The sequence below is a fragment of the Syngnathus floridae genome, chromosome 5 (assembly GCF_059516105.1).
Source record: "Syngnathus floridae isolate MCC-2025c chromosome 5, RoL_Sflo_1.0, whole genome shotgun sequence".
In the NCBI taxonomy this organism is placed as follows: domain Eukaryota; kingdom Metazoa; phylum Chordata; class Actinopteri; order Syngnathiformes; family Syngnathidae; genus Syngnathus; species Syngnathus floridae.
In genome coordinates, this window is record NC_142417.1 from 16,399,874 (window position 1) to 16,415,103 (window position 15,230).

The 15,230-nt window shown below is 39.7% G+C and overlaps 2 protein-coding genes across 5 annotated transcripts in view; both read right to left on the minus strand.

Moving 5' to 3' along the window:
- Positions 1 to 2,410: 2,410 nt before the first annotated feature.
- rpl35 (ribosomal protein L35) lies at positions 2,411 to 5,077 on the minus strand. The gene is made up of 4 exons (XM_088375420.1): positions 4,939 to 5,077; positions 4,205 to 4,341; positions 3,446 to 3,527; positions 2,411 to 2,600 (listed from the first exon to the last, which is right to left on the minus strand). The coding sequence occupies exons 1-4, from the start codon at positions 4,939 to 4,941 to the stop codon at positions 2,451 to 2,453; spliced, it is 372 nt and encodes a 123-aa protein (XP_088231546.1). The 5' UTR covers positions 4,942 to 5,077; the 3' UTR covers positions 2,411 to 2,450.
- A 1,473-nt stretch (positions 5,078 to 6,550) lies between these two features.
- Positions 6,551 to 15,230, minus strand: part of golga1 (golgin A1) — a 38,590-nt gene continuing 29,910 nt past the window's right edge. For all 4 annotated transcript variants that reach the window (XM_088375418.1, XM_088375417.1, XM_088375419.1 and 1 more), the window contains 6 exons: positions 12,705 to 12,865; positions 12,403 to 12,561; positions 12,135 to 12,194; positions 8,413 to 8,637; positions 8,247 to 8,333; positions 6,551 to 8,028 (listed from right to left, as the gene is read on the minus strand). In XM_088375418.1, coding sequence (XP_088231544.1) covers positions 7,948 to 8,028; positions 8,247 to 8,333; positions 8,413 to 8,637; positions 12,135 to 12,194; positions 12,403 to 12,561; positions 12,705 to 12,865 — 773 coding nt within the window. In that variant the 3' untranslated portion in view covers positions 6,551 to 7,947. The remainder of the gene's footprint in view (positions 8,029 to 8,246; positions 8,334 to 8,412; positions 8,638 to 12,134; positions 12,195 to 12,402; positions 12,562 to 12,704; positions 12,866 to 15,230) is intronic.

Below are 15,230 nucleotides of genomic sequence, written 5' to 3' on the forward strand. Positions count from 1 at the left end.
AAGATGAGCATCTTAAAGCCATACTGAGGGTCTCAGTTGCCTCCTCCCTCAAGCCAAATGTGGCTCAGCTGTGTGAGAGGAAGCGCTGCCAAGTCTCTGGCAGCAAGGAGTAGGAGGAAGTAGAAATGAAGCCTATGTTCTGAAGAACTGTTCCTGTTCTTCATGTTCTGACTGTTAATTTGTTCAAATTGAGAAGATTGGATCAGTTGACCTTTTTCATGGATTACTTTTGTGGATTACGATTTGATGCGGCCCAGCCTCACCCAGACTCTACCTCCAGCGGCCCCCACGTAAATTGAGTTTGAGACCCCTACTCTAGACTTTCTTGCTCCGTTTCACACAATAATAATGATGAGTAAATCATCAGATACCTCTCGTGCATACACTCCAACAAACGTTAAGTAGATGTGAGATAACTTGCATGAAGTCTACTTAATCAAACATTAAGTAAATATGGGATAACTTAAAAACTGTCCCGGTCAACAACAATTCATAAATAGAAACTACAAGGTATAATAAAGAACTTCTCTTTAGCTAGATAAAGAACAAAAGTGTTCTGTTCATAACTAGTGAGGGCCTCTCACAGATAAGACAAGGAAGGGAGTATAAGAACTCCCTAAAGCCTGGCAGATATGTTGGCCTTGAGCGAAGGTATGAGACCTCTGGTTCAGGCCGGCCAGCGCTTCTACAAAACTAATTATTCTAACAGTGGATCCCAGGAACTTGAAGGTGTCTGTGGAGAGAATAGTATTACTGTGGATAGTGAGGAGTGAAAGTGCTGAAGGGTCTCGCCTGAAGTCCACTGTCATCTGCACGGTCTTGAGCGGGTTCAGCTCCAGGTGGTTTTGGCTGCACCAGTGGACCACTCGCTCCACCTCCTGTCTGTACGCAGTCTCGCCACCGTCTCGGATCAGTCCAGTGAGAGTGGTGTCGTCCGCATACTTCAGGAGCTTCACAGAAGAGTCAACTGGGGAGCAATTGTTAGTGTAGAGAGAGAAGAGCAGTGGGGAGAGGACGCACATCTGGGGGGGGGGCGCCAGTATTGGTGGTCCGGGTGTCAGATGTGATGGTCCCCAGCCTCACGCTGTCTCCTGCTGGTCAGGAAGCTGGTGATCCACTGACAGGTGGAGGCAGGCACCGCGAGCTGGATGAGCTTCTGGTGGAGGATGTCAGGAGCGATGGTGTTGAACGCCGAGCTGAAGTCCACAAACAGGATCCTGGCGTATGTCCCTGGGGTGTCCAGGTGGTGCAGGATGGAGTGCAGTCCTATGTTGACGAGGGCACCTCACACAGCTCCAGGGAACGGTTGAAGATCTGTGCAGAGGTGGGTACCAGTTGTTCGGCACAGACTTTCAGGCAGGAGGGGGACACGCCGTCTGAACCTGGTGCCTTCCTGACCTTTTGTGACACACCTCCTCGCGGAGGAGGTCACTTTTCATATATTCAGTCTAATAAATAAACCGGAAGTGCTGTTTGCCATTCGTGTGGCCCAACGCGGACCGGCCCAAGGTGGCTTGCAGTTGGTGATTGGATAGATACCCTAAGCAAAACATTTGCTATTTTACTTTACAACGGCGTACAAAGTGCAAAAACATACGCGCAGGCGAGATACACACACGCGCGCGTAAACACGCAAGGCATGAGTCAAGCTTGCATCTGCCATTACCAGGGAGTCCACACATTATACAATTGTCCTATTTTTGTTGCTGTATAAAACTAGCAGTCAGTGCACTTGCATTTCCGTACATGCAACAAAACACTTGTTGCGTTAAGAATTATGCATTCTGTTTTGATGTTAAGCAAAAAACAGAACCTGCAGGAAAAGGGTGGACTTCATCTGGATGTGGAGATCTCCTGGACTGCAAACACTACCACAGTGGTGATGAAAATCCTTTTCCTGAATTCTTTAAAAGAACCAACTGATGAAATTTGACAGGGCCATGCACTCACTAGTCGTGCTCTGCTTAGTCTGGAGGTCATCACCATCTCTTGTAATCTCAACAGAGCAGTCCCCATCAACTACCTGTCCCTACAGGTCACAAAAAGGACGAACAAATAGCCAACCACTAGACTCGAGCAAACAATTCAAAATAAAAACCAGGAGAACTTTTCTAAGAACCATCTGAATCATCAACCAGAAGTGCAATAACTGTTGATCTTGTGTTCAGTGTTTGTACCTCTGTGGAATGTCCTACATAACATGCATTAACAGCTTCCTACTCTCACCGATTAATTGTTCTTCTGCACATTTACATCTTATTTTTGTATTTGCAATTTATTACATTAGCAGTTAAACTTTTTTATATAAAGGTGCCAAGGAGTTATGCTGCACTAAGAAAGAATGAAGGCTATTCAGATTATATTCTATAATTGAAGTTTATGAAAGCAACAGTGAAAAAAGGACAAAGGCTCATTCTTGAACATCTTTTATTTAGTAAAGAAAACATCTTTTATGCTTTAACAGCAAATTTACGCATTGAGTAGAGGAGATCTTTCCTCTGCTGCTTTTTTGTCCGCAGACTCTCCTCGTGTTTGTTGAGGCGTCGACGCATAGCCCTGGTCTTCTTGGGCCTCAAATCTAGGGGCTTGTACTTCTTGCCCTAGTATCAATAACAGAAGATCGAATAAATTAGGAACTGAAGAAGAAAAACTTAATGCACGCAGGGATAAATAAAAATGAAACAAAAAAGGGTATGTAATGTCCCCCCCCATCCTTGCCCCCAAGTACATTACAATTTGTATGAGCATAAGAAATGTCATACAGATGAAGAAACATCAGTCATCATTAATTGCCTAAGAAGATTGTAATCAACACGCCCAATTAAAAGACTATTTGGCAGTGGGGAAATTACATCACTTCGATATTCTTAGCTATACAGATAGGCATGGCTGATATATTCTAACGCAGGGGTCGAGAACCTATGGCTTGCGAGACAGATGTAGTTGATGTGGCTCGCAAGTAAATCTTTAAAACCATAACGTTAAAGGTTCGTAAGTAGAGGTACCACTGTGTGCGTGCATGTATCTGACTGACATCCCTGCAAAATGATGTAACCCACTAAGTGCACTCTACGGGGAATAGTATGCAAATTCTGACATAAATCAACGGACTTATTAAACCAAGATAAACTGTCAAACTGGTAATCGGCCCATGCTTCTATACACCACTAACATTATCGAAACAACCAATACAGTAAAGAGAGGCGCGGCACTGAGGGGAAAAAAACCTATACTTATCAAAAAAGATATATAAATTACATTAATTCAAACTAGACTGGAATATGGGTGATTACAGTGCATTTAGACGAGTGTTTGACATCAATCCTGAAGACTTTTGGTGAGCAACAGTTGGAAATTAATCACTTCCACAAATATCTTTAACATGAGGGGCAATGAGAAACCTCAAGTCCAGTGCAAACATGATGGTGTAAACACTTATTCTCACCTTGTAGAATTTTCGCAGGTTTTCCTTTTGGGTCTGGTTGATGACCGTCAGGACTCTGGCAATCGATTTGCGTACAACGCGGCTGCAAAAGGCAAGTGTAGTGTAAAGCACATATTTTCTGTTACACCCCCAGAAAGAAGAAAATATTAACCACCCAACTCTCTTTTGTATTCATAGTATAATTTGTCTATGAAATTGTTTAAAGTACACCTCTGCATAAGATCGGATCCTTATTCACGTTACAGAAAATAAATGGTACCGGGACATAAAATTGTTTTCATGCTGCTAAATGCAGTCTCGTGTGGACGGAATGCCAAACAGTAAAGGACTTGACAGTGAAATGTGTTTGTGTGCATGGGGGGCTACACACAAGTAGACTATCATCATCATCAGTTATTACGGTCGACACTAGCTCATTTAGAATATCTTCAAGGAACCTCCGGAGTCAAGTGGCTGATCTGATGGATGCAAAGAATTTTGCACGTACCACTTTTAATTTTTAACTCATTCATAATAAATAAAAGGTTTGGATATGGGGGTTTGTGTCAATACTTCCCTACCAATTTTATCTCTTAACAACTGAAGCCTAAAATGTGGCATAAGGTCAAAAACCTTTGGTGTTTTGGAAAAATACAATTAAATCGGTCATTGTTTCCTTACTCATACCAAAACCGGTTATATTGAATACATACTATGCAAGCGTTCAAACCAGAACCACATCTAGCCATTTCATCGAGACTTATTTCGCAGAGTACTCACATCTTCGACAGCTTAGATGCAGCTCCACCGGTTACTTTGGCCACACGGAGCTGTGACAACTCATTCTTTAGGTCATCCAACTGCTTGAGCAGCTCTTCTTTCTTTTTACCACGCAAATCTCTCGCCTTGATCTTAGCCTGTATGAAAGACGGGGAACGGGATAAAAGAAAACTGGTTTAAGAGTGGGGGTATAAGGGAGTCTCGTCAAAAAAAATAATGCAGGCGGATAGCTAAGTGCACCAAAGTGACACCTCAAGTCTCAGTCTTTTGGTAAGCAGTTGTGAATGCATCAGCAGTACATCAGCTCAACAAATATCATCAATGACGAGAGCTAAGGGAAGCCTGCAAATACATTGCCTCGCTTCACGGGCCGTCTTCGGTAAAAAGATCGCGTTAATCAAAGTATATAAGACTATAATACTAAAAACAGACAAAAAAATCAATTGAATTACTAGTTATTCGCGAGAATCAAAACATCAATCACTACAAATTTTACTTTCGTGCAAGCAAGGCCGTCATTAAATTAGCACATAGCACAACTAGTTAGCGGCTAGTCAGTGCTATTGCGATTTTTAAACTACCGTTTTACTAATTGCCGAGTGTGAATTACTTATCGAAATACAACCACAGAGCGCCCTATGGAGTTTACGCGTTTATAATTGACATCTGTTATGGAGGTAAAATGTGATTTACAATAAATATCACTAATTACAAGAGAGCCGTACGACACCCACCATGTTGCTACTCACAGCGATACTAGAAAGGCCGAACGTACCGCGTGTTCAGAAAATGGAGCTTCCGGAAAATGTCTTCTTCGTTTCCTCTAAGGGTTCTGCGTGTACGTCATAGAAATAGCGCCACCCTATGAAATTAATAAACAATGATGGTGAGTGGTCGTAAATAATTTTACACAACACAACCATTTGCTGTACTTACAAAGTATACAGATGTGGTGAAAATGTGAATTTTACATATTGTATTAGTGTATTTTATACATAGCAGTGGTTGAAGTCTTTACTTGTACAAAAATGATTTCGCAAACACCTTACAAAATTTAGAGGCAGTGGGAATGACACGTTTCTATCAATAAGCCAGGTGCTGAGAGAATTTTTATTTAATTGGAGGAAGCAGGAAGGGGGGTTGCCTGCCTGACAGATTTTTGGGACTGAAAAGTAGGTCATGTCTGCGGAAAAGAGGACGTCTGGTCAGTTGGTACCATCGGTCACCCTACCAAGTGAGTCAAAACACAAGAACTGCAGTCCTGCTGGGTGCAGTCCTGGTGCTAAAGTCCGCAACAACACAATACATATTTAATAAAAATGTTATTTTGTTTCATTTATTAATCACAATGAATCAAATGAAATAAAAATAAATAAATGAACCATTAAATTATTAAATGTGTCATTAATGAAAATTTTGCTTATTAAATCAACCAATCAATCAATGCGTGAATGGGTGAGTGTATGAATAATGCATCTACTGTGAGCACTCTGAACTTCTATATATCGCCATTTAAATCCACTGTGATTATATGAATAATTCAAGATTGGCCCCCTTTAACCTTTCGCCACATTTCAGGCTTCAAACATAAAAATATGAATTGTAGTTTTTTGCGAGGAATCAACAAGTGGGACACAACTGTGAAGTGGAATGAAATTCATTTGATATTTTAAACTTTTTTAACAAAAATTGAAGAGTGGGCATGCAATATTATTTGCCCTAATACTTTGTGACGCCACCTTTTGCTGCCATTACAGCTGCAAGTCGCTTGGGGTACGTCTCTTGTCAGTTTTGTACATCGAGAGACTGAAATTCTTGCCCATTCTTCCTTACAAAACAGCTTGAGCTGAAGAGTGTCAACAGCAGTCTTCAGCTCTTTCCAGATTCTCGATTGGATTCTGGTCTGGACTTTGACTTGGCCAATCTAACATCTGGATATGCTTATTTGTGAACCATTCCATCATAGATTTGGCTTTATGTTTTGGATGATTGTCTTGTTGGAAACTCTTCATCCCAGTTTCAGGGCTTTTGCAGACTCCAACAGGTGTCCAGCATTGGGAAATGTTTGTATCCAAACGTCTCCACAACAGTATCTCAGACCTGCCTGGTGTGTTCCTTGGTCTTCATGATGCTCTCTGTGCTTTAAACAGAACCCTGAGACTTTCACAGAGCAGGTGCATTTATACAGAGACTTGATTACACACAAGTGGATTCTATTTATCATCATCAGTCATTGAGTGCAACATTGGATCATTTAGAGATCCTCACTGAACTTCAGAAGTGAGTTTCCGGCACTGAAAGTATTACTTTTACCCTTTAAAAGGGGCCGAATAATATTGCACACTCCACTTTTCAGTTTTTTATTTGTTAAAAAAAGTTTAAGATATCCAATAGATTTTATTCCACTTCACAATTGTGTTCCACTTGTTGATTCTTCACAAAACATAAAATTTATATCATTATTTGAGGCCTGAAATGTGGCAAAAGGTTGAAAAGTTCAAGGGTGCCCAATACTTTTGCAAGGCACTGTGTAGAGAGAGAGAGCGAGAGCGAGCGAGAGAGAGAGCGAGACAGAGACAGACGGCTCAGTGGAACACTTGTTAGCACGACTGCCTCACAGTTAGGAGGGTACCGGGGTTTGATTCCACCTCTGACCCTCCCTATGTGGAGTTTGCATGTTGTCCCCGCGCCCACGTGGGTTTTTTCCGGGCACTCCGGTTTCCTCCCACATCCCAAAAACAGGCCAATTCAGCACTCCAAATTGCTCTTAGGTGTGAGTGCGAATGGTTGTTCGTCTCTGTGTGCCCTGCGATCAGCTGGTAACCAGTTCAGGATGTCCCCCGCCTCCTGCCCGATGACTGCTGGGATAGGCTCCAGCACGCCCGCGACTCCGTGGGGACAAGCGGTACTGAAAATGGATGGCTGGAGAGATATATATATATATATATATATATATATATATATATATATATATATATATATATATATATACACACACACACATACACATACACACGCACGCACGCACGCACGCACACACACACGCACACACACACACACGTATCTATATTATACATACACACACGTTGAATACTTTTCATACACACTGTGCCTGCAATGTGTGTGTGTGTGTGTGTGTGTGTGTGTGTGTACGCACGCACACATTGATTGGCTGGCAATTAATCCTTCTTGCACAAAGTTATATAAATGAAATAAAATGGTGGACGATCAAATGACTGACTTAACATTTTGGTGTGGAATCCCTTGACTCTTAATTGTTCACAGAATAAGGGTATTTTCATTTAGATTTTTATCATTTAGAAGAGTGAAAAGCAATTAAGAAAATGAGACTGTCAGCTTGCGTCGAAAAAAAAACCTGCGTCAGTTTCTTAAGGCAAAGTAAGTCCAGTAGGTGTCGTGTAAGTAAAAACAAATACGACAACGCCACTTCCAGTGTAAATGTTTCTTTAACAATGTCACTAGCTGCAACTTTCAAAGTGTCATTTTTAAAATCAACAGCTGAATTAAAAAAAAAAAAATCCATGCAGCCCTTCTCCCCAAAACAATAAAAAACAATAGTCCTTTATCCCACAGAGCCAGGGACAGTGTGTCAGCAGGAAACTGGTTAAAGTTTTGGAGCTCACTTCCAACTAAATGTTTGGAGTGACACAAGGGGGGCTAATTTCCTCCTGATGGTGATCCTCGCGTTTCTGTCTCTCGATTAGTGCCTTCCTTGTAGTCCGTCAGCTCCAGTGGGTCGAAGAGCCTGAGACTGAAGGCCGGATAATACCTTTTGGAGAGGGCTTAGAGCCAAACCAAGACATCTGGAAAGCAAATGGGATTTACACAAAACAAACTGAGATGAATACCAAATATATGGAACTGCATCCAGCATTTACTTTTATCTGCAACAAAGCTCAGTTGAAAACTACAAATAATAATGTAATTTAAGTAGTTGATTTCCATCACTTCTTGGATGACAAATTACTACAATTAACCTGTTTCCTATAAAAAAATGTTGGAAATTATTTTTGATACTGACTTTATATTCCAGAGTTTGCTTTAACATGTTTTCTTCCTCGTGAGTAAAGTTCAGCAGCACAGACACAGCTCGTATTAGCTGATATGCCTAAAAACAAAAATAAGATATACACATAATTCTTAAATTAAATTTGACAAACCGTTTAGAACAAGGAATGGTGACTTACCTCAGCCTCTCTGGATGACATGAATTTGAGAACAACATGCTTCAAGTATTCAAAGTTAATTTCTCTTAAGTCATTAAGGTCTGAGGTGTTGGTCACTGTGGTGTTTGCAGTGGGAAGGCTTGGACCAGATACTGGTGGCAGTTCTGCACAAACCATTTCTTGTTTTATGACCACACTTTCTGCTATCTTATCTTTTGCTTCCTCTTCTGGCTCAGGTTTCAGCTTCTATAGTGTGAAAATAAAGAATACAGAAAAATATCTTCAACTCTCAACAGAAAACAGTGAAATACTACATGTTATGAACAATCAGTTTCTTTTTCTCCAGAGCAAATGAATTTGACACAAACTTAACAAGTAGGCCAGCCTTATAAGGAATGACTGCATTGTTTTGAGTGGCATCTCAATGACACCTCCACTACTGCCCTCACACAATACAGAGTCGGGACGATGCTGCAAGATAAAGCACTTTTACTAGATGTAACATAAGTATCTATATTATTATCACATGGGCATGGAGGATAGCGCCTCTGGATTGGCAGACCGGGATGGTGGTCCTGCTTTTTAATAACGGGGACCGGAGGGTGTGTTCCAACAACAGAGGAATCACACTCCTCAGCCTCCATGGTCAGGTGTATTTAGGGGTGCTGGCAAGGAGGATCCGTCAGGAGGTCGAATCTCAAATACAGGAGGAGCAATGTGGTTTTTGTCCTGGCCATGGAACAGTGGATGAACTTGACACCCTCAGCAGAGTCCTCGAGGATTTTATTTTAATTTTATTTTTTTATTAAAGTTTTCTTTATTTCGAACATCCAAAACAAAAAAGAAAAAACAAAACAAATAACATTCTAAAGTGCCACATATAAGTCCATACAACAAACAAACAAAAAATAAACCAATAAACAGAAAAAATACATAAATAAATAATAATAATAATACATAAGTAAATAAATCAATAAAGAATGCTCGAAAAGGAGTAGGAGGAAGCATACATTTTTAGATTCTTACCCCTTTCTCACTTTATCCATTAAACCAATGATTCAACATATACTGTAATTCTACAACAGAACACAAGTAGACACACTTTCACACTTATTTTTCTGTTTCATTTTTACTTGTGTGTAGCCCTTTGGAACTTTTAGCCTTTGTACCCGCTAAACAACATATGTTTGTACATTCTTTTAAACTGGTGGATATTTGGACTTTGCTTGAGTTCCTCACTTAGATTGTTCCATAGTTTGACCCCAGTTATAGTGATAGAAACTTTTTAAGGTTGTTCTTATGTTTAAGATTTTGAAGTTGTGATTCCCCCTTAACTTATAACCTCCCTCCCGATTCCTAAATAAGTTTTGGATATTTTCTGGTAGTTGTTTTGCTTTTGCCCTATACATAATGATTGCTGTTTGATAAGATACTATGTCAGTGAATTTCAATAGTTTGGATTGTATGAAAAGTGGATTTGTGTGTTCCAGGTAGTTGACTTTATGAATAGTCCTTATTGCTCTTTTCTGCAGAGTGATAAGTGGCTGTAGTGAAGTTTTATAAGTATTCCCCCAAACCTCAGCACAGTAATGCAAATAGGGCAAGACAAGAGAACAATAAAGTGTACGAAGTGAATGATAATCCAGTAATTCTTTTGCTTTGTATATGACTGCCATGCTTCTTGAAATTTTAGACTTTACGTTTTTCATGTGTGGCTTCCAACTCAGCCTGTCATCTATTATAACCCCAAGAAATGTGTTTTCCTGCACTCTTTCAATTTCAGTCCCATCTATTTCTATTCGTATCTTTATGTTCGCTTTGCCAAATACCATAAACTTGGTCTTACTTACATTTAATGATAATTTGTTCTAGTCGAACCACATTTTTATTTTTTTCATTTCCTCATTCAACACTGATTCCACTTGTTGGATGTTATCACCTGGACAAAAGATATTTGTGTCATCTGCAAAATTGACGAGTTTTAGTTCTTTAGAGACTTTGCACATGTCATTTATATACAAAATAAATAATTTAGGGCCTAAAACTGACCCTTGTGGAACACCACAAGCTATGTCCAAATATCCAGAGCAGTGATTATCCAACTTTACATACTGTTGCCGTTCTCGCAGATAATCCTTTATCCAGTCTAATACAAATCCCCTTATCCCATATTTTTCTAATTTATTGAATAGTATATTATGATTAATTGTGTCAAAAGCTTTTTTGAGGTCAATGAAAACTCCCACTGCATGTCGTTTGTTATCTATTGCATCTGTGATTTCCTCGATTGATTCCATTAATGCCTGTGCTGTTGATCTGTTTACTCTAAAACCATATTGGTTCTCTGCAAATAATTTATGTTTTTCCAAAAATCCATCCATTCTACTGTTAAAAAGCTTTTCCAATATTTTTGAGAGTTGTGGCAATATTGAGATAGGTCTGTAGTTTGTAAAGTTGTGTTTGCTCCCAGTTTTATAAAGAGGAATGACCTTAGCAATTTTCATCTTCTTTGGGAATGTACCAGTTAAAAATGACAAGTTACAGATGCACACAAGTGGCTTTGAAATCTCCTCAATGATTTGCTTAACTAACATCATATCAATCCCATTGCAGTCGGTAGATGTTTTATTTTTGCATTGTTTTACAATGTTAATGATTTCATTTTCATCAACTCATTGAGTGAGGATTCCTTTCTATTAATTTATCTCTGTTGCCTACATCTGGCGCTGGAATCGGTATGTTTTTTGCTATTTGAGGCCCAACATGTACAAAGAACTGATTAAAACTGTTTGCCACTTCTTCCATATTATAATTTTCAGTATCATTTATAACAAAATATTTAGGTATAATTTGTGTTGTTCGGTACCTTCTCTAATAATGTGGTTTAGGAGAGTCCATATCCCCTTAATATTATTTTTGTTATCCTCTAATTTATGCTTATAATATTCTTTCTTACTTAATCTTATAATATTGGTTAATTTATTCTTATATCTCTTATATTTATCTTCAGCGCCTTCTGTTCTCTTTTTTATGAAGTTCCTATAGAGTAAATTTTTCTTTTTACAGGCATTTCTTAAGCCTTTCGTCAACCATGGACTGTTCTTATATTTAGTTTTTTTATTATATTCCTTGATTGGACAATGCTTATTATGGATGGGTGCATGGGAGTTCACCCAACCTGTCTGTGTGTGCTTTGTGGACTTGGGGAAGGCATCCAACTGTGTCCCTTGGGAGGTTCTGTGGAGGGTGCTTCGAGAATATGGGGAATCACCAATGTCAGAGTTTGGTCCGCATGGCGGGCAGTAAGTCCGATTTGCTTCCAGTCAGTGTTGGACTTTGTAACCAATTCTCTTCATAACTTTTATGGACAGAGTTTTTGGCACAGATTTGGTGACCTCAGTGTTGCATCTATGCTTTTTGCTGATGAATTATTCAACCGATAATCTCGAACTCTCACTGGAGCAGTTGGGATGAACATCACCACCTCCAAATCTGAGACCATGGTCCTCAGATGGAAAAGGGTGGAATGTCCTCTCTGAGATCAGTGCAGGAGTTCAAGTATTCTGGGGTCTTGTTCACGAGCGAGGGCAGGATGGCGCGTGAGAGCGACAGCGTCTGATATATTGCAGACTATGTACCGGTCTGTCGTGGTGAAGTTGAGATAATTTGGACTTTTATTTAGGAGTTGTGCTTTGTTGGGGGTTTCAGTCAGAGGAAAAAAGCATTAAACTTATGTATCTTACCAGTTCTTTTTGCAACGTTCTTTTTAGTTCTGCCATTCGCTGCTGCAGTTGTTTGATAGTCTGAAAGACAACAACAAACTTTCTTGACATGGTGGTTTCAATTACTCTCCATTTACTAAATATCATCAGCATGTTAACTTTATCAAATTTGTTTCCATAAGGATACACTTGACAAGAGAGGAACAAGTCAACAGTAATAACTACAGAACATGTGTTCCTGTTTGAAATTTGAATAAGAAGCGACATAATGAAAAGAATAATATTGTACCCTGTTTTTATCACTGAGCTGCTGCTCGAGCTCTTTGTTAACCTTCTGAATGTGATCTAGATCATCCACTGTCACGCTGCCATTGTGGTCCTCCTCGCACACTGCAGGGCTGTGGAGCTGTTCTGTCAGGGTCTCTACCTCCACCTCTAAATAGGAGATCTGTAAACCCACCCCCATACATGCACACCCTGTAAGCAGGAAACTGTAAGCAGTTCCTGTAAACAGTATCTGGAGTCTCTGGCAGTTTTAAGGTATGCATGAATGTGAATTGAGTATAATGAACCCAATAGATAGGTACTAACCCGAGTCTGATGAGCATCTTGCAGTTGGTTCTGGCTAAGAAGCTCTTCTCGCAGGTGAGCTAACTGTGAGTCTTTGTCCAGCTCAATCTGCTCCCGTTGGGTCCGGAGCTCCTCAAGTTTGTCCTGCAGCTGGACGAATGATGCCTGCTGACTCTGCACCTCTGTAACAGGTTTTTAAACAGTGTATTTCCTTGAGAGACAAAATGTATCATAGCATATTGTTATTATTAGTGGTGTAAGTTTAACGTGTTAACACCATTGTTCCAACCCCCTTTTAATGCCATGATTTTTTTAAATCATGCGATTAAAACTTATTTTGGCCTCTTTTTACGTACTGGTGCTGCAGAAAAACTACAACGCCTCACCGGATCTTGCGAGACCAGAAACAAAAATTATGCATGCCAAACTGGTGACTTGTCTTGGCTTGTTGTGGAGAGATTTCATCCCTTTTTTAGAAATAAAAGCATCATGGTGAGTGGTCTGTTCATTCTTTCTTGAGAAATCAGTAACAGGCTTAATATGGTGAATCAAAGTCAAAATCAGTTTTAATGTCAATTTCTTCACATGTACCAGACATAGGAAGGAATCAAGATTACGTTCCTCACTATCCAAATAACATATCAGTAATGAAGCAGCAAGAGAGACAAGGCATGACCATTTTTTTGCTGCAAAGTTCAAAACAAACTTTAAAAATTGCTTGTTGCACTTATTTACATTTCATATGCATGTTATATTTTTTTATATTGCCCAAATGTTGAATTCTTAGAATAGACTGTGGAGGGGTCCTTTGTGTGGCTTTTTATCCAATTACCGTAATTTTCGGACTATAAGTCGCGTTTTTTTTTCATAGTTTGGGTGGGGGGGGACGACTTATACTCAGGAGTGACTTATATGTTTTTTTTTCACAAATATTTACTTGATCATTAACACATCACTTACAAGTATAGTTGACCACTTCACATGTTATTTTTAGTATAGTTGATCACTTCACATGCTTTTATATCTTTATCTTGAACATATTCAAAACATAAACAATATAGAAAAAATCAAAAAAAGCAATTAACACTTTAAAGCGCCATATCCAAGTCCACTGTTTGCTGTATGCACACTTGCTCCATTTTTGCTCCTCTTATATTTATTATGTTATTTGTTTATTTATTATTTATTCATCACTGTTTTTTATTCATTGTTTGTGCCTTCTTGGGTTTTTTTGTGTTGTTTACTAGTATGCATATTGTGTGCTATGTCTTGTCACCGTGGGATAATGGAAACGTAATTTCGATCTCTGTGTGTGTCTTGGCATATGAAGGAATCAACAATGAAGCAGACTTTGACTTTGATGAAACAACCAAATAAACAAAACAAAAAAACTACATCTGAAAAAAAAAAATTTTTCAGACGAAACTGGATGAGGGCGCTCTAAATGGGAAGGGCTTAAGAAAAATGGCATCAAAAAGAAACTCATATTTTGCAGGTAACAAACTCAGCCCAAAACAGTAATCGAGCAGCAGAAAGAAAGTTTGGAGAACCGTGATGTACCAAAGCATTACTGTAATTTGAATTTCAAGTGACGTCAGTGGCACGGCGCGACGCGGCGGTTGTTTACATAAAGGACAAACGTACCCACGTACGTACTACTGGCATCATTAGCGGCTTTGTTTCTAAGTGACACGGAGGACGCAGACAGTGAAGGAATTGAGGATTTGGAGTGACATAGAAGGTTTGAATAACTATTATGGCTTTTACGGACGCCCGGTCCTACTGAGCTCTCGTTCACCTCCGTGGATCGAAGTCGGGGGCCGGCGCTCGGCCGGGTGGCTGTCCGCGGACGGTGCACGGGGCTCGGACATGGCCTTTACGCACGCCCGGTCCTATTGTATGGAGCTCTCTTCCACATCGGTGGCTGGAAGTCCACGCCGAAACACGCTTGGAAGTTTGTTTTGTTAAATAAACTGCCGTTTACCAAACCCACGTCTTTCCTTGTACTTTGTTAACGCTACAATATAGTTATATAGTAGATCTGTGGAATAACAACGAGGCTGACGTCAGGACGCACGCGTGCCGTTGTTGACAAAGGACGAGGAATTTGATCGATGGATTTAATGATTTAAAGTGCACAGATGGTTTGATAATATTGCTTATATAATAGTTATTCGAAATATAATTTATATATCGTTATAAGGGCCTGTGGAATATTTTGAATTGCAAGCGCCGTCAGCCGCGCGCACCCAACGATCGATGGATTTAATTAATTGGAGTGACACCGATGGTTTTATAAACATGTTATTTATGTAATAGTTCTCTTTAATAACTCTATATGTTTCGTCAGGCCCATTCTCAGCTCTTCGTTTGTGTTTGTCACGTTAGCATACCTATCGTTTAGCTTGTTGTTGCTATCGTATCGAACGATCGATGGATTTAATGAATTGGAGTGACACAGATGGTTTTATAAACATTTTATTTATGTAATAGTTGTCTTTAATAACTCTGTCACGCCAGGCCCGTTCTTAGCTCTTTGTTTGTGTT

What these genes read in the sequence shown, in the direction of transcription:
- rpl35 (XM_088375420.1), bottom strand. An exon ending in GCATCTAAGCTGTCGAAGAT is followed by an intron (nt 3,528 to 4,204) that starts GTGAGTACTCTG and finishes TGCCTTTTGCAG; the next exon opens with CCGCGTTGTACGCAAATCGA. An exon ending in ACCTGCGAAAATTCTACAAG is followed by an intron (nt 2,601 to 3,445) that starts GTGAGAATAAGT and finishes TATTGATACTAG; the next exon opens with GGCAAGAAGTACAAGCCCCT.